This window comes from Eublepharis macularius, chromosome 7 (genome assembly GCF_028583425.1).
Source record: "Eublepharis macularius isolate TG4126 chromosome 7, MPM_Emac_v1.0, whole genome shotgun sequence".
In the NCBI taxonomy this organism is placed as follows: Eukaryota; Metazoa; Chordata; class Lepidosauria; order Squamata; family Eublepharidae; genus Eublepharis; species Eublepharis macularius.
The window spans coordinates 117,422,529-117,447,951 of NC_072796.1; the positions used below are offsets into that span (position 1 = coordinate 117,422,529).

Below are 25,423 nucleotides of genomic sequence, written 5' to 3' on the forward strand. Positions count from 1 at the left end.
TTTTATAAAAAAAGAAGAGTGTGTATTTGCCATACAGTCTTCATAGAACTGGGGATTATCCGGACAACAGTGCTACTTTTATTCAGAAAGCTGTCAATCTTATATGACATAAAGAGATTTCAATACATTGCTAAAAAGCATCATGTCTCAAAAGTATAAAGGTGCGGTGCTTGCCCAGGCAAAGATGAGCATCTATGAAGACAAGAAAGCCTGACCCAAGTGCATCTTAAGCAAATCAATGGCATGATGCTTGGATGACTGTGACCATGTCTTGAGTCTGGCAGCAGGCAGATTAAACTTTAATAGGAAGTGTAAGGCTATGTTGCATGCAGAACCAATGTCAAAAAACCCACAGTCAATAAAATAAAGATTTCCCTCACTGGCTCCAAGACCAGTCAGGCAATACATGGTGGTGACAGCAATGATTGCAAGATACAGAAGACAGAACTGAATGTTTACCAATGAGCTCAAAAATGTTTTTTACTGTACTTTTGACTGAGGTCGGACTGTGTTCTCTTCCAGATGCAAAGGTATGTGGGAGGTCTGAGGAACGCAGATGTCCTATTATTTACAAATAAATTCGATTGTTTGGTATTTTCATTAACTGGAAATGGCATCACTTTGTAACTTAAAATGCCGGTTCTTGCCAACAATTGGCAATTAGCCATTCCAAGCTTGTTAAGCATGGCTGACACGTGAGAGTGTGGTATGTTTTGTGGCAGGGGGAGAATGTGGGGCTTTTGCAGCATCTGCACAAACACCTGCAATTCTTTCTCCCCCTTGCCTGTATCTTTACTTTGGTCTGCCACCAAACTGAAAAAAGGTTTCCTTTCATCAGGAGTTTGGAAACTGACGAAACCCTGATCACGGTTCTAGCAATGGATGAGTGGATAGGTGTGTGGGTGAGGAACAGATTGACACAAGTGGCTCTTAATGGAAGAAAGATCTTTACTCTACCAAAACCAGGATATATATTTGCAGATCACAAAGAATGCAAGGGAGATTATATAATGACCAAGAAGGTTACACAGCTAGGTATGAAAAGGAAAAGACTACACCCTAAGGTCTAACTATGTTATTTGAGTCATAAGGTTACCTCTGCATCCTGGATCACTCCTTCGGATGAGTGTGCATCTTTTGGAAGCTAGGAAGTACCACAAGACACTCTCCTGTCCCCCTTCTCCAGTTCCCAGATGTACAGCACATCCACTCTACACAAACGACTGCAGATTCTTTAAACCCTTCATGGGAGAGGAATGGATTTCCCCTGCTTCTCCTGGGTTAGGACCAGCCTCCTGTCAGGCTCCCCAGCATCCCCAAACCTTTGTCATGTCACCCATGGAGCCCAGACTTTTATGATGCCATCAAAAGGCTAAAAAAAAAAAAAATCCCCCCCATGACAGGATGACAGTTAGATGTTGATGCACAGCCCTCTTTTATTGCCCCCTTCTTCCTCGGAAGAGATCCGTTTTCTCAGGACTTGAGTCAGTAGGTGAATTAAAGGCGAGCATGGTATCTCTGGGCATAACGGAAGGGTGAGTAGCATTTTCTTCTATACCCTTAGGCTGCAGCACAGCTGTATGCCACCTTATGCAAGTAAAATGCCTGATTTCATTTGGCTAGAGGCAGTTCTCCCAATCACGGGGGAAGGGGCAATAGGGCTGCCTGCCTATATGCCAATGTATGGATGTTTGTAACTTTTGCTCCTGTGCTTGTGGGTGCAGCCCTGGAGAGAATGAAACTGCAAGAAAGCTGGATCCACTGCTGCTTGTTGAGATCCAACTCAAATCTCCCTGCAAATGAATCAGACAAACGTGCAATTGGTGTAAATGCCACTCTGCAAAGGCAGATCAGCACTACCTTCTCTGGGGGCAAGATCTATCAGTATACTCTGCTGCCAAACATCCCAGCAATTACATAACTGCTGAGTTACTGACTCTTACTCTAAACCAGACAGCAAGTAGCCGGAATAATGGTCTGATGTAAAATGCTTCTGAATATTACCAGCTGTCACTGATTTTTCATTTTGGATTAGTTATAATGATATTAAATAACAGAGTTGCAACGATTTATTTTCTGACTACTATATTTGGTAAGGACTAATACATATTAACAAAATAAATGAAGCAGCAGTTAGAAAATTATGTCCTTTGTAAAGTCAGAAAACAAATTCTCCACATTCTCCATTTATCAAGCTCAAGGAAGATGCTGGTGTAGTTTGGTCATACTGTCAACCCTGCTCCTTCCAGACTCTGAACGCTCTCAGGGCTAGAGCAAGCAAAGCTGTTGGATCTCTTTGAGGGAGAGTATTTTCCTTATGATGACTTGGACATCTCAAACATTTTGCAAGCAAAAGTACTCTCAAGAGCTTGTAAAAGCATCACTGCCAAACTTGGTCCAGATGGCTGTAAAAACCACAGAAAACCAATTCCTGGATTACCTGTTTCTATTTTAAACCTGTTTCTCACTATAAGGGTTTTTTTTTGGGGGGGGGGAGGGAGGAGACTAATGTCTTATAGCCATTTTCAAAGCACAGCTATTTATTTTACCTTAAGAGTAGACAGAAGAATATAAGCAGAGGCAGAACAGACGGTACTGCTGCAGGAGACTTCTGAACTTGCTGATGACTAAGTAGTTTTATAATCTAGCTCACTTATTACAGAATTCGTTTTTGTCATTTTCCGCTATTCTTTTTTCTATATGCTCAGCCCCGGCCAAAAGCGAAGGCCGCTGTTGGGCGTAAAAGCAGAGATGTCTCAGCTACCTACTCAGAGCAACTCATCTGTTTCTCTGCTTGCTGCTTGAATTCCCTCTGCTCCCAGCACACTCTCGCTTCAAAAAAAAATTGAACAGGAAAATAGCTTTCTTTTTTCTAGCCCAAGCAGAAGCAAGTGCCTCATAGTATTCTTGAAAACAATTTCCCAACACTTACAAATTTCCTTTAAAAATACTAAACTCAGCTCGTAACTGTTACTGCACAGCTGTCCATCTGAGGTTGCTGGTGCTAATGGCCTTATCAACTCTTCCACTTTATCTTGCATGAGTTTGCAACTCTGCTATGACATTGCTCACTGGTGTATTGCTGGAACAGACTGTATGGATTCTGTCCATTATCTCCTATTTTTCTCTTTACTGTTCTCTCATATTCTACCTCTCTAAGCAGACATTCATTCAGTCACTAAACGATTTGCTCGGGTTTTATCAATTATTGGTTGAAAGGGGAAAACTTAAAGAATCAGAACAGACATTATGTTATGAAGTCCCACAAAAGGCTCTCTTGCATTTGCAGGGGTGGTAGAGGGAGGCAAATAGCTGCAGAGGTGTGAACTGGGGCTACAGTACAGGCGGAGTTGCTCATCCCCCTGATCACAGTCAGCCTCTGTGACTGTGCAATTTACAAATTAAAACTGCAAACTGCAATTCCAGATGCTGATTTGTTCAGGGTGGAGGCCAAAGGTAAAGAAAATAGCACAGGAGAAAAATGTTAAAGGTTATCATCTAAAACATTTAAGTATTACTTCAAACTTACCACATGGGTGATTTTCATGGTGTTGCCATCAAATCTGCACAAACTGGTGCTGTCTTCAAGGAAAATATCACATTCTTCCAGCTCCTGAGCATTGCATGGAGGGTTTTCTTTGGTGGGGTCTGGATTCTGAAATCATAAGAAGAAAATTTTGATTACAACAGCACAAGTAGGAACACTAGTGAAAATGTTATTGAAGAGTGATGAGCGAAAATTCAAATGTAAGCAGTAAACCAATACAATACCAATCCAATTTGACTACTTAAACAGAAGAGTAGCTATGCTTGGGCAGATCAATGATCCATCTAGTCCAGCATTCTGTTTTACACCATTGCTAACCAGATGCCTCTGAAAGGCCTGGAAGCAGGGAATGGAGGTCAAAGCCCCCCCCCCATTGTTTTCCTCAAACATTGGCAGGCAGAAGATTATTGCCTCTGAACATGGATGTTCCACTTAATCAGCGTGGCCATATACTCCATGAAGTACCTTCCAATGGCCAATGAACTCAGTCTAAGCATGGAGCTACAGAGCTGTTCAGCTGCTATTGTTGGAATATCGATCAAAAGCTATTTGACTACTAAGAAACCATAGTTATGGGGGGTGGGTGGGAATTAAAGCAGAAAGAGGATTAGGGTAATACTTAGTTAAATTACGGAGCACACATTATACTAATACTAGTTGGTCCAGATAGACTGACAAAGTTGTTTCTACTGATGGTAGTATATTAACACTGGAGAGAGGGCCATGGCTCTAGTGCCTGTTCAGCACGCAGAAGGTCTTAAATTATATCCAGGGCTTTTTTCCTGGGAAAAGAGGTGGTGGAACTCAGTGGGTTGCCCTCAGAGAAAATGGTCACATGGCTGGTGGCCCCGCCCCCTGATTTCCTGACAGAGGGGAGTTGAGATTGCAAGCGGCGCGGAGGGCAATCTAAACCTCCCCTCTGTCTGGAGATCAGGGGGTGGGGCCACCAGCCATGTGACCATTTTCAAGCGGTTCTGGAACTCCGTTCCACCGCGTTCCAGTTGAAAAAAAGCCCTGGTTATGTCCCTACCATGTCCAGATAAAGGATCCGAGGCAGCAGATACTGGGAAGACTTTTCTCTGCCTGAGACACTGGAGAGCCACTTGCCAGTCAGAGAAGACAGTACTGAGCTTATACCATCAGAGCACCTGTGTATAAGTCACCTTTATATGTTCATATATGTTCTAAAGTTGAGAGGATCTCCACATTATATATTTAAACCTGTTCAAGCAGTTATTCTGTATCCTCAGGAAACTGCAACTCAGAAAAACAGCAGCTATGGGTCTCTAGTGATAAATTCTCAGCATCTCACCAAATTATAATTCCCAGGATTGTTTGGGGACCGGGACAGCAATGGAAGGGTATAAAACCAATATATGACTGCAGCATAGATAAAGCATGAAAGAGCAAGGAAGTGTGACAACTGTTTCATATAAAAGCTTACTTGATAATGAACATAAGCATGTGACTTGGCCTCCCACCTTACGATTTTAATTTAGATAATTTTATCCCATCTTTCTATTCAAACAGCACCCAAGGCATCTTGCAATAAAAATTGGTAACGGAATATAACAAACAAAAAGAATAGAAGCAGATATGCAATGAAAGCGGAAAAAGCAGGAAAAAAAACGCAGTGCAAAGTAAAACACCACTACAGCAATCTAAAAGATATTTTAGCAGTTGTCCGAATCCCTCCTAAAATATCTCCATGCAATATAACATTAATTGTATAGCCTGTTAATCACAGGTTGGTAAGTTTGTGAGCACCAACTAGTTTTAATTTTAGCTGAATTCCAAACCTTGACCAGCCATGAAATCCTTTTCAGGGTCTTTGGCTGCCAATCTGAATGTAGGAAGAAGAGTAGCCTGCTCATAGGCTTGATGCCAAGATTCATAATGGCCCGATACCACCAACCTGGCCACATGGATCCATGGTATGGGAACATCAAGACTCGACTACCTAAAGCACTCTACAGAGATCTCCCCTTCAATATCAACTCTGAGACTTCAGATGATGCAGAACACCACAACTCCATTATTATCAGGAGTTGGAGCATGCATATCACTCCCATTCTGCAGTCTCTCAATTGGCTACCCATCAGTTACTGGGCTTAATTCAAGGTTGTGGCCATCACATACAAAGCCGTGCATGGCCTTGGTCCCTCATATCTACATAACTGCCTCTTTCTCTGTACTCTACTACGGCAGCTTCACTTATCTGAACAGGACTTTTTGCAGGTCCCACCCTACAAGCAGGCAAAATCAACAGCTGCCGGTACACATGCGTTGTATATGGTGGCCCCCACCTTGTGGAACAGCCTGCCTGAAGAAGTCAAGAAAGCTCCCACTCTCCTGGCTTTCTGCAAACTGTGCGAAACTGAACTATTCAGGAGAGCTTTTTTACACAGGTGATAGGGCTGTGCTGTAAGACAATGGTTCAGAGAGATATTTTGATAAAAGGGCTAGGGACTGTAGACTATACTACTGCGTACTGTCTGTTCTTACTGAGTAGTTTCCACATTGTTTAGTAAGTCACGTTAAACTGCTTATGTTTTGTTTCAGCTCGGCATTAGATTTCTAGATTTTCAAATTTCTGCAGTCTATACTCTACTGAATTGTTTATTTGAATGTCCCAGTCACTGATTATCTTAATTTACACTGTGTAGTCTGCCTTGAGTCTCAGTGAGAAAGGCGTAATAATAATGAGGAGGAGGTGGAGGAAGAGAGGATTCAGTGATGTGTATGAAATTCAATTATTGGGCTACATAAACAAATAATGTATTTACAACACCTGTAGGAAAATAGGTCAGTCAACCGTTAAAAGAATGGTTATGCTTCTTAACACTATTATACATGTAGAATGCTTACATAAATTTGTTTAGTACGGAGTGGGAATGACATTTTTATGCACCAGCAAGACATTTTCACTAGGAGCATGAGAGAAAGGCACGTTTTGCTTTTGCTCTTGCTCATGAACAGACAGCTAAATAACCATTTTTGCCTCAGGGGTTCTTGACAATTTCAGTTGCCAGGCTTCCCTCAAAGGCCACGTGAACAGGGCAGGGTTTACTTTAGTTTTCAACACAGGAGTGCTGGGGAAAAAAAGAGAACACTAACTAAGCCCCTATATAGATTCCTCAGCAATTATTTCTTGCTCACAAATAAAAACCCAGTTCTTCGACAGACACTTGGCCTTAGACGATTATCCTCGATAAGGAGGCAAAGCAAAGTTAACAGTAGAATTTGGACCGACCTCTAAAGGAAAAGCACTCAGGAAAAAGGGAGCAATATACTACTTTTTCTTATTGCTTTAATAAACCAGACAAGGCACTGGAACGCGTCTGTCAAGATATTTATACAAGCAGGCTGACCAGGAATGCAAGAAACAATCTTGCCCTAAATTTATTGCTTTTAACCTACAACAGCAAACATTTCCCATATTTAATTTTCTATGGTTTACCCAAGGAAGATTTGGGTCAAAGATGCTGAGAAGCCGACGTTAGTTTTAAAAATGATACAAGTCTGAGTAAGCCAGGAAAAGATTCCAGGAGACTTTGTTTCCTGGGCAACAGTTCTAAAGGAAACAATGAAATATCAATTAGTTTGATTTGTTAAGAAGCAATACTTAACAAAGAATATTTAAACACATTCATAACACAGGAGGTTCTTTCATCAACAATGAGGCTCCTTGACAGATTTCATGATTGTGCGTTCCTTCCATTTGTAGAGCCAAATGGAAGCCAATGGAGTTGTCAAAGGAAGCAGCTCATAAACTGTTTTACGTGTAACCGTAGGAGTAAGTCTCATGTGGTAACTGGCCCTTGGTTCACCCTAAATTTAAGCAAATCATGGAGAAGGCTGTTGTCCAAAGCAGTTAAACCCTGTTAAATCCACTGATTTAGGCTTGCACTGCTAGGATTACCTCTCCAACCTGCCTACATGCAAACAAACAGTAGGTCTCACAGGTACTGCTATGCACACGCTATGCTGTGTAGCATTTAGCACAGCAAGCAAAATGTCAAGGTGGTGGTGGTGAGACAACACCATATCCCCCCCTCCTTCTCAGCCTCCCACAGAGTCAAGTCTGGCAGTCACCAGGCCCAGCGGATTGACTGAGGCACCTTATAAAGAGCTGCACACCAGCTCTTTAAAGAGTCAAGCATTCATTGACAGCTGAACCTTTGACAGGTCGCTGTCTGACAACCAGCTGTTAGGAAGCTCCATCCAGGGGCAGGGAAGAGGAATCACGAGACAGGAAGCGCTAGTAGTCCCTCCCAGGCCGGGCCACACCCATGTAAAACTTCTGGGTACAGGGAGGCCCCTGGGCATGTCCCAGGCCTGGCGGAGGCTTGAGGAGGCGGCCACGGGGTCAGACCCGGTCTGGAGAGGGTGTGTGGATAAGGTGGCTTGCTTGAGTTAGCACTGCTTACACACTAGGCCTGAAAATGCATGGTTCTCTGAAAGCTGTGCCTGTTTTCTCAGTGGACTGGTATCTTTTTGTACACTTGCTTTGATGCCGTGAATCAACACACTTCATAGCACAGGTTAACCATCGTAAGGATCGTTCAGAAGTAGGATGAGATAATTCTTTTTTAACAAACAGGTTTATAGTCTGCCTTTCTCACTGAGATTCAAAGCAGGTGACCAAATAAAAAACAATGCAACAAAAACAGTGTAATACATACAATAAACAGCACAATAACATTTTTCACAGATAAGAACTACATCTCTATTCCCGTTATAAAAACGTCCTGCTGAACAAATCCATTTTACACCTTCTGTGGATGTGATAATAGTGTGGAAATATGGAATATCTCTCTTCCTAGAACTATGCCTCATTTTCAGTTCTTTTTATCTAACAATTCTGGCTTACTTAATTTTTCTACATGTGACACAGACTGAAATAATGGTGGAACTAACTTTTAAAGGGCCTTCGGTAGGTGGACCTAAAAACGGCCTTTTGGTGACATTTTAATACCACTCACTGATTCAATTTTAATGTTAATCTGGTACTAAAAACGCCTGACTTCTACAGCTGTGAAATGCAATTCCCATTAACATGCTACCACATTATGTGTCCTTGAGAAATCTGCAATGTTTCTCTCAGGTTATTTAACATTCACAATTTACTTTTAATGCTTTGCTGAACCTGCTAGTCAGTGTTTAAAGTGACTACTGTCCAAAAGGAAGTTTTTTTTGAGTACAGGAAGAACCTATCATTCTGCAAACTGGACGCAAAGCCCAAATATAGCTTTCGAATCCTAAATTACACTTATGGATATAATACCCCACAGGTTGCAATAAATAATCCAGACTGATGAGCGACCATAGACTCCAGGAATTGTTTTCCGTTGATAGTATTCATTAATCTTATCAATAAAAGAACAAGAAAAATTGAGAAGCACTTTATCCCAGCACCTGGTAAACAAAGTCAACTACTTGATAATATCAATTTTTTTAAAAAAGGGAAGGTCTTCCAAATAACCAATATATCCTTAGTGCCATGTTTTATCACCTGAAATAGAAATTTGTCAATATAAGGTCACGCATGGTTTGTATTCAGTCATGAAAGAGCTTTGAGTGCCTTTCAATAATCTGAAGATGATGGTGGTCAAGTAACATTAAAGAAACTATTAATTGTGATCCACTGTGAGAATTTGGCTTTAGGAACCACTTTTAAAGATTCAGATATCCCACTCTTCCAAAGTAAAACCTAACCTGATTGTCCGAAGTCAGTCTCTCTTGCCACATTTAACTACACACAGCAAGTGGGTAATTAGAATCATCTTGCAAGGCTAGAACAGAATGAAATACGATGGAACTCTTAACATGTATGCATGGAGGGTAGGTCTATCAGTGGTTAGAGCCATTGGGACTAAAGGGGAACCTCTGAATACCTGTGCCAGGAAACAACATTAAGGGAAGCCCTCGGCATGTATGCCCTATTGTTCGCCCTTCTGAGCAACAGGTTGGTCACTGAATGAGGCAGGATGTTGGACTAAATGGACCACTGGTCTGATTTAGCAGAGCTCTTCTTATGTAGTTCAGTTCACTAGGAGTACACGGAATTTGTGTCATTTGAAAACCATCCAGCAGAAAGAAGGAGGTGATGGAATACATCATTCCCCCTCCACTTTCCTTCCAGTTGCTTGAGAGTTGGGGGGTCCAATTTGTGAACAAAATGTACCACAGTACAGAAGAGGAAATCTAGCCAAGTAACCTCCTCCTTACTATTCCGTGGCAAAGATTGCCATTTTATCCAATACCACCTCTTCACTGCAGCCCCATGTAGTGTGGTTCATGAGGGCCCACCAGCACTCAGAGTATTTTTGAGAAAAGCACTAGGCTGCTGGGTGTGTGTGTGTGTGTGTGGAAAAATCTGCCCTGTAAGCTCATACTGTGAGCTTTTCTAGTGGATACAAAGCAAACACATGGCATATCCAAAATCTGGGAGCAAACAATTTGGTGTAGTATTTGGTGTAGTGAGCCAGTTTGGAGCAATGGTTAAGAGCAGCAGGACTCTAATCTGGAGAACCGGGTTTGATTCCCCACTCCTCTACTTGAAACCAGCTGGGGGCCCTTGGGCCAGTCACAGCTCTCCCAGAGCTCTCTTAGCCCCACCCATCTCAAAGGGTGAATGTCATGAGAATAATAACAACACACTTTGTAAACCACTCTGAGTGGGTGTTAAGTTGTCCTGAAGGGTGGTATATAAATCGAATGTTGTTATTATTAATAATTATTACTATTATTAATAATAAAATAATCACAAGCAACATTTTATATTCCTGATCATTTTAAGTAGTGGGAGCAGGGCTTTCATGGCAGTGAGACTTCCTCTATGAAACCTCTCCCTCATGAGGCTGATGGAGGCAGCCCTCCAATGGCATTCATATTCTGACATGCTTTAGAAAAGTAAAGTATGTTTTTTCCACTATTCTCCTTCTAATAAACTAAATTCCAGAATCCAAGATCCAGAATAATGTTTTTTGTATGCAGCCAAAGGCCATCACAATTAAGGAAATAAAACATAGAAGTAAAACCTGAGCAACAAACAATAAAGCTGTGTTAATCTGTAGTAGCAAAATAGTAGAGTCCAGTAGCACCTTTAAGACTAACCAACTTTATTGTGGCATAAACATTCGAGAACCAGTTCTCTTCGTCAGATGCACGGAGGGTATGAAGAAACTGGCCAAAGATATATAGGTGGTGAGGGGAGGGGGAGTAGATGCAAATCAGTTTGCTTCTGATAATGAGACCAGTTTGCTTCTGATAATGAAATCAGTCACTTCTGATAATGAGATAACTATTCATAGTCTCTATTCAATCCAAGTCTGACTGAGTCAAATTTACATATGAATTCCAATTCAGCAGCTTCCCTTGGATTCTGTTTTTGAAAGGTTTCTGTTGAACTATGGTGACCTTTAAGTCCTTGACGGAATGTCCTGGTAGACTGAAGTGTTCTCCCACTGGTTTCAGGATGTTGCCATTTTTAATGGCAGATTTGTGTCCATGTATTCTTTTGCGCAGAGGTTGGCTCGTTTGGCTAATGTACAGAGCAGATGGACACTGTTGGCACATGAGGGCATATAGTCTTAAAGGTGCTACTGGACTCTTTGTGATTTGGGGAAAATAAACTAAATCTTGCTAGATGAGATACTAGAGGAATTTTTACTGCAGCACCAGACCGAATCTGCAGCTTGCTGTGCAAACGTCTCAGGCAAGGAAATTGTGCTTCAAACTCTTCTTGTGTGATTAATAAGTGTTAATAATACTGCGATATTTTGAACTCCTAGAACACATTTCCCTTAATGGTTTCACAATTTATTCCTTTTCTTCTCCATGATTAAATAACGAGGTTTTGTACTGTGCCTACTTGATTTGTGAATGAAGAAACTGTTCCATAGCTTTTTCCAGCCAAAGTCACTGTGACCTGCTGATGCAAAAGGTTCCTTGGTAAGAAGTCTCACTGTGTACTGATGGCACACGCCATCCAAAGTCAAGAAGAACACAGCAGAACGGGTTGGACCCGAAAGTTCCCTTTCCCCATGGAGGGTCTCCTGTTGGAGTAAGGGTTCTCACTTGTGGAAGGAAGTAACTGGATCAATCCACCGTGTGCAGGGCACGATAAAAATATATTATATAGAAGCAACTTTTGTCAGGGCAATACTTTGAGGACTTTGCATTACATGGAACATGAACATTTGTCAATTAGACCCGGTTGTATATACCTGTAACTATTGTTCATCGAGTTCTTCTGTGCGTGCACAGGCCTACCGATGGAGAATTCTTCAATGATTCTTTCGAGCCCATTAGGGGCTATTGCTCTCGAGCCACATAGCAACCATTTCTTGCCCAAATGGTCACATGACCTAACGGAGCGCAGTTCTCCTATGCCACTGCGACTCATAACTGGACTTAACCAGAGAGTTCACAGCGGGGTAGGAGAGAAGGTATGTGTGCCTGCACAGAAGAACTCGATGAACAATAGTAACAGGAATGTACAACCCCGTCTTCTTCATCGTTCTTCTGTGCAGTCCCACATGGGAGAGTACCAAGCTACACGCAATCAAAGTTACCTTTTATTAAGGTAACAAGAAGGGTAATGTGCATGCCCCAACTATCTTTTAAAAATAACTGAACTGCAGCATTCTGCACCAAGTAGGGTCTCCAGGTTCACTTCAAGGACAAGTCCCACACGGATGACAACTGGTCTCCAACAGTAACTCTTTGCAGAAGCCACATCTCTCCTCCTTCCCAATGGGAGTGAGAAGGGGTAGCCTGGGCCGCAAATCTGTGTGTGAACAGAGGTTTTAAAACTATACATTAGGCAGAAGTAACTTTCTTTTACCAACTTCTGGTGGGCAGAGCTAAATGTAGCGAGAAATGCATGGATGCTTCTGAAAACACCAAGCTCCCTTGCACATAATACACAGTTTTGGAAAACATGAGGTGGCATCACCACATCCTCTGTTTCTCCAAGTCCACATTACTAAAAGCAAAAGGTGATGATGATGGTGGGGACAGGGAGGGGAAGAGATGGTGACATTAAACCAGCTTTTCCCACTCTCTGGATTGGATGCTATTCACGGCAAATGGGACACAGCTCACATAAAGGGATTGCCCCCAACTCCCCTTTCCCGCTGCAGCCTGCTCTGTTCTCTGAAATGCAACTCCTGAGCATCACTGGACCCTTGGGCATGACATGCAAAGCTCTACAGGGGTCTGCAGTGGAAGGAGGGGGGACTTGCAGAAATGTGTGGAAGTGCTAGTTGGGCAAGTGGAGCGAGACAGGATCTAACCCATAAGGAACAGAAGAGAGGAAAAAACAGCGCTGGAATTTTTGGCACCAGCACTGAATTTGTACCTGTCCTGCTTTGTTCTGCTTCACGTGTAAGTCTATTATTTTTAAATGTATTGCCTTTGTCTGTCAGGCATCACAAGGCAAAATAGCTTTCCATGATAATTATTTATGGGATTTGGGGCGGGGGTGGAAGAAGAGAAGAGACATTATTTTCCATATCCAGTAGTTTCTCATGTTTTACCCTCGAGTATTGCTTCTTACACTGGAGAAAGCTAATTCATGTTTTACTGACATTCAAGGACAGCATAATACCAGGCTCTGATGTGATACAGAAAATTGTATCTTGAAGTCAAAGGTTCTACTCCATTATCACTTTACCATTTCATCCGAGGTAAGACGCATCAGACGAGCAGCCACTGCTTCACTCTGGGAAGGGTCCATGATTAATTCCCCCTGTGAATCACCAACGATCAGCTCCGGCCACAGACGTCCTTCTTCTTTCTTAATTAAGGAAATCTCCAAACTGAAAGAGAGAAATATTGATAGCTGAAAGAGATATGGCACGTTTGCAAAATATCCCGCCCCCTACGTTTACATAGATAGTATGGTTATCGTATGCAGATTCTGGAAAACAAAAGTAGTATTGCTCAAGCAGAAGCTTGGCGATTGCTGAGGCTGTTTGTATTCTGAACACGAAGGTGAACCCAGCACACGATTTATCATGACATGTGGTATTTGGCATCCTGATCATTTCAGCGTTCAGATATCTTTTTAAAGCAATTGTTTTGTGGCTATAATCTTGCACAAAAAAAAAGATTAGTGAAATTTTAAGATTCGTTTAAGGTTCAGGTTCTGTAAGACGGCCTCCAGGAGTGCACAAGAGATAGCAGGACCCAAGCTCCAGTAACAATGGCACCGAGACCTTTAGGAGGTGGCCATGGGTACCGCAGTTTGCACAGGAGCAGCTTACAAGCGGCACAGAACGCATGTCCAACGTCCAACTCCCCCCTCCATGGGGGCCCTGGTTCGTAGAATTTGTACTTGCATGCAATTCAGACTGGATCATAAAGCCCCTTGGCTACCATAAACAACTGCACGACAGCTACCATTAAAAGCCAGTAAGCAGCAAACCAGAACTTCCAGTGGACAAAGTACAGGTCTGGCAGAACAAAATTATACAAAAATCATACCCAGAGATTACCTAAATAGCAATGGGCCAGATCCTATGACTCTGTTGTGGCAATGACAGACCCTTCCTCCAATGCAAGGAACCTGGCTCTGGCAGAAGATGTGTTTTCCACCAGAGTAAGGCTCTGCGGTTAGCTGAACAGGATCCATACCAATAACTTGCTCAGAACTGATCTTTCCAAGGCACAGAATTGTATCATTTGGAAGCAGAATTTGTGTGAGCACAATTGTTACCCAAATAGGAGGTCCCCTTAATTAGTTGGGAGAATTAGCTTTAAGGAGGCAGTGAGGGAGGTAACTGGGATTCTCCACCTATGTATACTGAGATTATTTTTTAAAAAAACTTTATTTAACTTTGGTTGCATTAGACATATAACAAAAAATAAACATGAACAATAGCCCAACAGCAACAATCTTTTTGATTAAACAAGTATAAACAGTTACACAAAAATGGTAGAGGACAAAAACATGCTAGGCAAAAGTGCAAGTTATACATGGACTAATAAAAATAGAGAAGGGCTGAAATTTTTATAGATAGAACAAAGCATCATAATATTCCTGAGATGAAGTACACCTGTAAGCTAAATCTTTTTTTGTCAGAGATCCAGAGGAGTTAGCCGTGTTAGTCTGTAGCAGCAAAATAGTAAAGAGTCCAGCAGCACCTTTAAGACTAACCAACTTTATTGTAGCATCAGCTTTCGAGAGCCACAGCTCCCTTCGTCAGATGCATAGAGGGTATGAAGAAACTGGCCAGAGATATATAGGTGGTGAGGGGAGGGGGGAAGAGGGTGCAGGGAGTAAGGGTCATGTAAATGTAAATAAGTTACAAGAAGTCATGAAAGAGGTGGAATGCACAATCCATGCTGGATGTGACCCCTCCCCTCCATGGCAGTATCTGAATAGAATGCCAGAAGGCAGTTTGGAACATTTCAAAAACAAAATCCAAGGGGAAGCTGCTGAATTTGAATTCATATGTAAATTTGACTCAGTCAGACTTGGATTGAATAGAGACTATGAATGGTTATCGCATTACCAAATGTAACTGCCTTCAGTAACCCTTACTTTCTAGCCTTCCACAGGATTTTGTTACAAGTTTATTATGCATTTTTCCCTAGGTTATTATCTCCTGTAGAAAAACTGCTCTTATTCTTCCATTCCCCTAAATGATCACTGAAGTCCAAAGATAAAATCTCCCAGGAAAGACATGTTGTGAATGGAGCCAGAACTTTTTTGTTTTCAAGAAACACTGGAAAGTTCTCTCTCAGCAGAATTCAACGAAGCCTATGAGTAGCTAAAATGTTTAATTTTTCACTTAAGGAGTACGCCTCTCTCATTATACTCAGACTCTTAAGGACAAATTCTAACGCAACTCATAGCAAAATAACTTGTCTGTTGTAGGAGGGTGTGTCATTTTGGCACTTTATTACAACCTAATCATTACTGTGCCACTTTGCTTTATAGGTGAATTCATCCATTAGAGAAGCCCCTCATTCTTTGTTTCCCTAAACTGTCATTAAAGTTACCTGATTTTCACGGGGGGTGGGGGGTGGGGGAGGAGGGAGGGGGACACTAGAGGAAAAGGAGAAAAATTGCCTTTATAAATACTGCAACAAGATTTGCAATGGAGAAAGCAGTATGAAAATAATGAAAACACTTCCTCATTTTCCTGTGGAAGCAATATTGAGGGAAATGGTTATGAATGGGGAAGCATCTTAAATATTCTGGAGCAATTCCCAATCATTTTTAACAAGCTGAGGCCGTCTTAAGCCACATCCACAGATATCCAGTAAGTTTAAAAGGATCTGACGATATGCTGTCACAAAAGAAAACCCACCTTCCCACTTTCTCATTCCTCTTTGGCCCTGGATGCTTGCTGTCACCAACTCTCAAACTTTGCTCTTCTTTCTGGTTCTCCGCTGTCAAAGACACTGTTTCCAATCTCTTGAGTCTAACATAGGCCCAATCTCTAACCATATCTTCATTTCATGGCTCAGTCCCTTCTGAGTTGCTTGCTGCTGTTCTCTGGATGACTGACTCAACATGAGAACGGAAGTGCAACCCAGCTGCAGCAGCCAGATACCTTCATGCTCCTACATCTGAGCTTCCTGGAGGCAACAGGCCTTCCTCTGAACTTAGATATTCCATTTAGCTATTGCGGAAGACTTTCATCAAGTCAGGCACTGAAGAAACACTTTTAGGCAAAGTACCACTGTTAGCCTATTCATTCACTTAACCAGCTCATTTTCCAGTGAACATAGTGACCCAAACTCCCTCTCAGACACAAGGTAACACGCGCCCTTGACCTTGCACTCATCCAGGAATGGGTTCAATCTGTTCGAATTTCCTCTTCTTTTGAGAGAAATCGTGTGCACATATTAGATCTACTTGACGACAAAAGTGAACATCTGTGTGTGCATCATATTTTTCAATAAGATAATATAAATGACTATGATATCCAGAAGCTCATAATGCCTATAATCTAATCGTCCAGTCACTGCCAGAATGTATTGTTTAAATGATACATCCTACAAAGCAGTTATTGTTTCTTTATAGAAGATTTTCCATGTATGTGTGTGTGTCGCTTAAATCCAGAAAACAAATGTATATGCCAAAGGGGAGGCACACACACACACATAAAGTTAACACACACACAAAGCTGCTTCAAACAGCATTCTAAATGGAGGTTAAAGCACACCTACAATTACGCACTACAGATCGGTGCATGGCATTATATGTGACTGCAAGGCAATCTATTTGAATGAACAACCTCTGGCAGTAGTTGGCAGATTCTTGTTCGGTGGTGAGAGCCTTTTATTCCTTCAAAGCCAGGGACACCCCTCTCCCTTGGGTGCCCCTGGATAACTTACTGTTTCTCATCCTGTACATTGTAGCTAGTCAGCGTTGGAAACAGAATGATGGACTAGATGTTGGGCTCTAGTCCGACAAAACAGGGATCCTCTCATATTCTTCACATTAACAGAACAGCAATGCAGCTTGCATGTAACCAAAAGAGGGTAAGACTCTCATGGCTTGCTCCAGTTCCATGAAGGCAGACTCTTTGGATGAGGAGGTGTCCCTCTCAGGCCTGGAAATCTCCAAGGTGCAGGCCTTTCCATAGGCGGACCCCACAATCCTTTCCTAGCAATCGGTCTGGGGTGCGTCCCCAGAGAGATAACAGACTACACCCCATCAGCACCTCCCAACAACCTCGTGTCACTGCCGGAGCTGTGCCATGGCCCTGCACCCACAAAGTCTCTCCCAGGTTATCGGGATCAGACAAGGAGGACCAAGGCAGAGGCAGGGACTGAATGAAAAAACCACAACTTTAAGGCTGGCTGTTGTTGCCTTGGCTCTTGCCTGCTTGCCTGCAATATCTGCCTCCCCCCGACCTCCAGCTTGCTGTAGCCTGTCGGCTTGCCTTGACTCCTGCTGCCTGGCTGGCAGTTGTAAAGCAGGACAAAGACTACCAAAGGAAAAAAATAATTAAGCCTTCTCCAAGCCACACATTCAAAACTGTTAAGAATGGTGTCTTTCTTGGGAGAGATACGGGATCCAGCTAACTTTTTTTGCTCAATCTCGCCCAGTTCCCCTTCTTATGAACCCCCCCTGGTCCAATTAGCCTTTTAGTCATGTGGGTTTCACAACCCCCAGCATAGCCTCTTTTTTTTTTTTTGCTTGCCAAAGAGAACTGCTTCTTACCTTTTTTCAGCAATGGAAAATCTGCCCTGCCCTGATGTTTTCTCCCCATTATCTGGATTAGGTCTGAAGATTTCCTCTGAATCAACAGTATAATCCTCTAAATTATCACAGAAATGACATAAATCCTTTTACTTTTCTGTCTGCTTCCAATTGTAAACTGCTGCCTTGTCAAAACAGAAACCAAACACTGCCGCAGCCTAATGAAAAACATTGTTCTGCACTCATCCCCATTAAATAGTTAAACACACAACATTAGCATCCGCTCATCTCACATACGCACCTGCATGGATTTGCACCCCAGCATGCAATGCAATGGCAGCTGCTCTCACACTGAGTGGCCAAGACAACCTGTTGTGCTCATGCTGGGCTTGCAGCAGAAGCGGGGACATGTGCTTGCAGAATACCCACTGATATCCCAAGGAGGGTATCTGAAATAAAAGTACTGGGCTGGATCGAGACTAAATTTTCCACTGATGGAAGGCATTTCCATCCTCAGAACAGAACTTTCCTGCCTCCACACTTCCACTGCAGCCCGTTGATCTCTCCAAAATGTTGCTTCTGAGGAGCAGGGACCCAATTTAGGGGTTTGCAGCAGGACGATTTTGCAGAAATTACAACTCCACTTCCGTTAACAGCAAATTTAGTCCAGACCCTACCCATTCAACAGAATACAAAACAGCCTGAGAAATAATTTGTGTGAAGCAAATGTCTGCATTCTACTATGGGTCACTCTGTTTTCCAGACAGTAACTCAGGGTACAAAACAAGACCTCCTCAGAAATGGCTGAAATGTGTAAGATCAGCAGCAAGACCCTTAAAGTTCCAGTATCATATCCACATAGTTCGACTAGTTTACTCACAAAACACGTGTAGGCGAAAGAAAAAAAAAGTTCACACACACTATTAAGTATTTATGTTAAAGCTTCTCTTCGATAATGCCTCCAGAATACCTAAAGCTGCGCCCCTCAGTCTCTTTAAATAGCTGTCACTAGTTTCTGTAGGCTCATTGCCAATTTTCTCCATTGCCGCTAGAGAAAGCCGTCCCCATCAATCTTCCTTAAATACTGTATCACCATCATTTCCACAACCCTCTCCCTCATTGCTTTGTCTATAGCATGTATGTTATTCGTTCTCCCTTCAGGAAGACGGTATTTTATAGAATGCCAAACTGTTGGCACTCTTTGACTGGCAGTAGGAATAGTGTTACAAGGGGGCAGGGGGGAAACCAGAAAAACCACCTTCTACCACCCACTAAGATCGTAACCACAAGCTTTACTAATAGTGCCCCCCAGGCACAGAAACATGGTGAGCAGTGATTAAGGACAGGGCTTTCTCATTTGTGGTTCTCCTGTTATGGAGAGCCCTATTCCTTGTAGCTTGCCTGGCACCTACCTCATTGTCCTTTTAGGTGCCAGGTAAAAACATGTCTCTCCCCCCTTCCCAGGTTTTTAGATAATTTTTGTACCTGCTGCGTTAGGTACTTTAATTCCCTCTCTCTAGCCTGTCCTTACTCTGTGAAATTCTAAAATGCCGATTACTGATTAAGAATTTTAGGAAAAGGTAGGTAAAAGGTAAAGGTAGTTCCCTGTGCAAGCACCGAGTCATTACTGACCCACAGGGGGATGTCGCATCACGTTTTCTTGGGAGACTTTTTATGGGGTGGTTTGCCATTGCCTTCCCCAGTCATCTGCACTTTTAGGTAAAGGAGAATTTTACAGCTGGAATATTGTTTGTTTTAAATCAATTGTATTACGTTTGTGTTATTTTTGTGGTTAACTGCCTCAGGTGAGGTTCTTTGGAGAGGCAGAGCACAAACACTCCACATAAATAAATATAGAATCATAAGAGTTGGAAGAGACTTCCAGGGTCATCTAGTCCAACCCCCTACACAATGCAGGAACTTCACAACTACCCCACCCCCACCCCCCGTGATCCCTGCTCCATGCCCAGAAGATGGCAAAAAACCTCCAGGATTCCTGGCCAAACTGGCCTGCAGAAAATTGCTTCTTGATCCTAGAGTGGCGACCAGCATTACCTTGGGCTTGTAAAAAGGGGCCACGAAAATTAAGCTCTTCCTATGTAACTCTTCCTATGTAACATGTTTTTTAAAAATATTATTTTATTAAACAGAAAACAGCATTGGACTGTAGAAAAAATATCAAAAGCAGCCTATATAACAGAAGTAACACTAGACAGTAAACATAATCGCAAAACAAAATATGTAACAAAGTATTAAAACTGCATAAAAATTTAACAAAAAGTAACATTAAAGAATAAACATAATATAAATAAAATGTATAGCAGATCACTAAAACTACGTAACATTTCTTTTCTCCATTCCTCCACTTATGTATGTTAAAATACACCTTCCCATGTAATATGGTTTAATACTGACGTAGCACCAGTTAATTAAAGCAGAAAGCTGCGCAAGAAATGTTGCTTCTCATCATATGTATCATATCTCAGTTTATTCAGCTTCTGCAGGAAAGCAAACTACATTGGGAATTCTGCATTGGGAAGCAATAGCTCTACGTCTTACGACTGCTGCTTTCTTTAAGAGTACATAGTTCTCTCTTTGTTGCTTTCATTCACATTTTTTTCTACAATTGTACACCGCAGAGGAGACAAGTTGTTTGCTAGCAGGTAACATAAGGAAACCCAACACCAAAGGTCGGCTTGGAAAAGAGACTGCTGGCAGGAGAGAGGCAAAACTCTGAGTTTCGAGTCATCAGAACAGCAGGCCACAACAATGAATAGTTTGGTAACAGACATCCTGAGTGGCTACACTGTGAAGCTTTATCAAGGTAGCTGCGCATATTGCAGTCCTCCTGTGCAGCTGCACACATTTGCATAAAGGCTGGAAAAAAGATAATAACCCCAGGCACAGAACAGAGCTGACTCTCAATTAGGTAAAGAAGGAGGGGACTGATTTGTGACTGATCCCCCAATAAGGAACTAACACAGTGGGAACATTGGCTGGATTCACATTTTATTTCAGCTCAATGCAAGTCTCGCTCTCTGGGTAAAAAGTCAACATTAACTTTGAGTAAATGTCACTATATTTCCAAAAACTGCTCTGGGAAGGCAATGGGCTATTTTGCAGAGAAAGCACGGAACACAATCCCACACAGCGAGAACCCACTCTGCCATACATTAATCAAAAGGAGCGATTGTTTTGTTAATAGCTGAGAGGAGGCGTTTCTCCAGTAGCAAAATATTTGCAGCATGCTTTTTTAAAGTAAGCACTGTGTTCTTAAACAGAGAATGCCAGATACTCGTTCCATTTACACAGAGAATGGATATAGATGAGGACCACTTATCTCAGTGGGGCTGCATAAAAGGTTTTCCCTTTGGCAACTGGAAGTACGGTTGGGCGCGGGGTGGGGGGGGCGGAGGAGGGACTGATGGCTGCCACAGGTTTCAACTACGAAGTTACTAAGTGAATCGAGTATTGCCCAACTCCTTCTGTAACTCAGCTCAGGAAATCAGGAGGATGATATTGCAGACAACGGGGCTCTCTGTGTAGTAAAAAATGTCACACAAGGTGTTTTAAAACCACAACTACAATGTGGCAGGTGCCTATCTGGACTAGAGATGGGCACGAACCTAAATAACCCATGAACCAGCCCGGTTCAGGGTTCATGAACCAAGGTTCGTGGAAGCTGGTTTCCACGAACTGGACTACTGGTTCGTTTGGTTCGTATTAAAGGGCCAGTTTAAATGGTCATTTCCCCGGGGGGGGGGGGATGGCCATTTAAACTTTTCCTGCCACTTGCAAGCGGCAGGTCCCTTTAAACTATCAGCTGGCAGGCAGCAGGGGGGGAATCCCCTGCAAAAAGACTTTGAATTTGTGGTTCTGCTGGTGGACTGTGTAGTTCCATTCCTTATATGCAATTGTGTTGTTATAATGTTGTAATGTATTAGCACCCAGCACTTTATTACCAGTAAAGGTGTTGATAATTATCCTTAAAGGTTCAGCTTTTGGTTGCTACATGGTGCACTTTAAACAACTATAGGCTTTGTATTAACCACTGTAGGTTTTCCTTTTCTGTTGTAAGTTTACTACGCGATGTTACCCTTTGTCTTTTCTTATTGTTCCCTTTAAACTATCAGCTGGCAGTCGGCGAGGGGGGGATCCTCCCCTGCCGCCTGCCAGCTGATAGTTTAAAGGATCCTGCCACTTGCAAGGGCCCTTTAAATGATTAAATGCCCCTGCAGGAAAGAGGCATTTAACCCTACGAACCATGAACTGGTTCGTAACTGGGCCAGTTCCGTGCCAGTTCATGGAAACCCCATGAACCACGAACCCCATGGTTCGGTTTTTTCCTGGTCCGTGCCCATGTTTAATCTGGACCCACTCAGAGGAATAAAAAACAGCGGTGGAATTTGAAGGCAAGGGCACAATCCTAGACTTATACAATTCAGATAGCTAAGTGAGATCCAAATGAGGGAGAAATGCTTCTCCCCACCCCAACTCTCCTATTCTTCAGAGGCAGCTTGGTTTGACATGATGCAAAGGGCTGTCATTTACGCAAAAGAACAGACCGGGCAGGAAAGGAAAGCAGAAGCCTTTTTGCAGTACATGGCATGGTCTTAGGGCCTACTCAACTGCAGGCATAGCCATGAAGATGACGTGACAGGAATGTGCCATCTTCTACGACCAATTGTACAAAATGCAGCATCATATGGGCAATTTCCTGGTCAGCAGAATGGGTCGGCCATCCATTTGCTGCAAGGGCATAGAAGCTACCAAAAACTCTGGAATTAAACTTGGGTTACTTGTTTGTTCGGCTACAAAGGCATAACATTAATCAAACCATGTAGTACTGCAGTAAATACCTGTTATTTTCTTTAATTATCCATGTTGAGCTTTCATGGTCAATCAATGAAAAAAGGTTTCCTTCCAACACAGGAAGGAGTGGGTCTTTCAATGCTATGCTGATTCTATCCGGAGAAAAGCAAACTTGTATGTCCTTCTTCGTGAATTCTTCCGGTAGGTGAAAAGTGACTGTCAAATCATCTTCACTTTGTTGCCAGTAGTAGAGGGGCTCTACAAAGAGAAACATGTAAGAGAATACACAATTGGCTGCAGCCCTGAGACTATTTGGATTAGGAAGATTGGCTGGAAGGAGTTCAGAAAGCCAACTTAGTTTTCACAGTGAAGCATGCCAACTAGAAAGTATTTCTACATAAGTGTTCAGGCAAATGGCAGCTGCAAGTCTTCTTTGGACCCTTCTCCTCCACAAATGTTGAGACCCACTTGAGTCATTTGATGTATGTATATCTTGCTGTTCAGTCAGACTGTCTCCTAAAGCTAGTCACAATTAACATCTATAATACATTTTTTAAAAAATAAAAGGTGACAAGATAGTTAATTTAATTGGGATTTCTATTCTTTCATAAATTAAATACATGACATGCTGCAGAATCTGTTCATCTGACAGAAAACTGAGACAGACCGTTGATAGCGGAGATGGTGAGGGAAGTATCCTCGATACCAGCTCTCCACTCTTGTGACCCTCCTGCATCTGTTTTAGTAGCTGGAATAAGTGATATCCGTGTCCAGTAAGGGCTTCCCTCTTGCAATCTCATCCCAACCAAAATAATCTGGGCAGCACAGGTTGCTTCCCTCAGAAGCGACCCAGCCGCTGGGACTACATACCTGTGTCCCAACATCACCAAATGTTTTCCCAAGCCAGCTTCACGTCACTGGCAGAGCCAGGGAAGTACATGTTGTGATGTCAGGACATGGGTAAGTTGCATCAAATGTTATAAAAGGGAGGGGGGTTAGAATGGTGCCTCAAGCCTTGAAGTACTGCACTGAAGGACTCTTCTGACATTCGGGCTTCGCATGCAGTAGCTCTTGCACTGGGAGGAAACAAACACACCCTCTCCATCGTACGCACCACTGAAGTTTCATCTTTATGTCCCATTCACACAGCCCCCCACACACTTTGAGAAATGGTTTGCATCTCTGTTGTACGTGATGGTATGTCAAAATGGTATCCAATGGGAGCAGAAGTAACGTGCGGATGCTCCCTCACCAGGGGTGTCATCATGAATCCTGAGCATTAAGCACCAAGTGACTATGAAGCATACATGGCCACAATCAAGTCTGTAGAAGCACTGGGTGGGGGACAGGGGAACAGTATTTTTCTCTGCAACCATACTCTAATAATTGAAAACTATATTGAGCTTTCTACAGAATACATGAATAAAAGAAAGAGGTTCATTTGACTGAACTAAAAACAAAAAGACAAGAAAAGATGCCTCACACCTCCTCTACAAACGATGCATTAACTTGGAGAAGATGGTGCCAAGTGATGTACTAACACTATGTTAGTGCACAGCCTGGTCATATCCTGAGAAAACCCTTGCGAAGAACGACTCTGTCACATAAAAATACCTCTTATACAGAGTCAGACCACTTGTCAGTCTAGTTTATTATTAACTTGTGGCCAGCAGCAACTCTTGGGCAGAGAAACGTCTTTTTCAGCGTCTGCTGCTCATGGGGTTTTTTTTAACCAGAGATGGAAATCTTTGGGCCTGGAAGCTCTGCCTGCCATTGTGCTACAGCCCTATCTCAACGGAATTAGCACCAATAAAGAAACTGCTCTACAATTAGTCATTTTACACACTGTGTTATATAAGCAGTTAACAACAAGATGTCTGGTGGAATGCAGACAAGCTGGTATTGTCAGTATAACATTAGTCTTCAGAATCCAAAACACTACTTATGTGCTATTTTGATCTCCTTATAGTCCCCCCCCTTTTTTTGTTTGTTTTACACACACCAGGTTTTACAGTGACTGGACAAACTGCAGTGTGGATGCCACAAATGGAACAAGCAGCAGGCAACTGCGGTGCTCCAGGACAACAACAGGGAGCTCCATGGCACAAAGCCAGGCACACACACACTCTCGGCTAGCTCTTCACTACTGCGCTGCTGCCAGCTGAGCAGGCGAGAAATAACGAACTCCAAGGAATCCGAGACTGTAAATACACTGCGGTTCACACTACTTCGTGCTTGAGAGTTTAACACTGGAGCATTTGTTAAGAATGTTAATTACCACTGAGGTATCCACGCAGTTATCTGTTCATTATAAATCCAGGGGGGAAAAGGCCTGCGTTCTCCCATTCCATTCAATCAAGTCTGAAGCCTCTCTCTAGCCTAAGGAGCTTCCCACCAACTAAAGTGGCTCGTCCTCTCGTGAAAGTGGCTTTTAAGTTAAGTTTAAGAATGGAGTGGTAGGATTCATGGACAACACGTATAAGGAAAAGCTTTAAACACAAATACCGGATTTATCACGATGGATTAGCCTTTAGTATCATCAAGCCCAGCATCTTGAACGCTCCCCCTGGCTTCAGAACTCAACACTACTTCATATAATCGATTCTGTGAAATGCTACACATGTGGAGAGTGACGGCGGATTTGCTAACCTCTGCAGGCTGTCAGTTTATGTCTTGAGGCACACCTGTACTAGGTTGCCATAGCCTCAGGTAATGGCCATCCAGCTATTCAGCCTTTCAAATAAACCTCACACTGACAATTCTCTGAGCTGGTATCTTGACATCCTGCATGTAGACCATTAGGAGGGGAAAAGCAGACTGTTAACATCTAACTTACTGAGTGCACAAGATGTGACGTTAGATAACATCAGGTCTATGGATTTGACATTTGAGGC

The 25,423-nt window shown here is 42.6% G+C and overlaps 1 protein-coding gene across 1 annotated transcript in view; it reads right to left on the reverse strand.

Annotated features, from left to right (window-relative positions):
• NUDCD1 (NudC domain containing 1) overlaps positions 1 to 25,423 on the reverse strand; it is a 69,988-nt gene that overhangs the window by 14,196 nt on the left and 30,369 nt on the right. The window contains exons 6-8 of the mRNA XM_054985770.1: positions 22,577 to 22,787; positions 13,230 to 13,374; positions 3,530 to 3,655 (exon numbers count right to left, since the gene is read on the reverse strand). Coding sequence (XP_054841745.1) covers positions 3,530 to 3,655; positions 13,230 to 13,374; positions 22,577 to 22,787 — 482 coding nt within the window. The remainder of the gene's footprint in view (positions 1 to 3,529; positions 3,656 to 13,229; positions 13,375 to 22,576; positions 22,788 to 25,423) is intronic.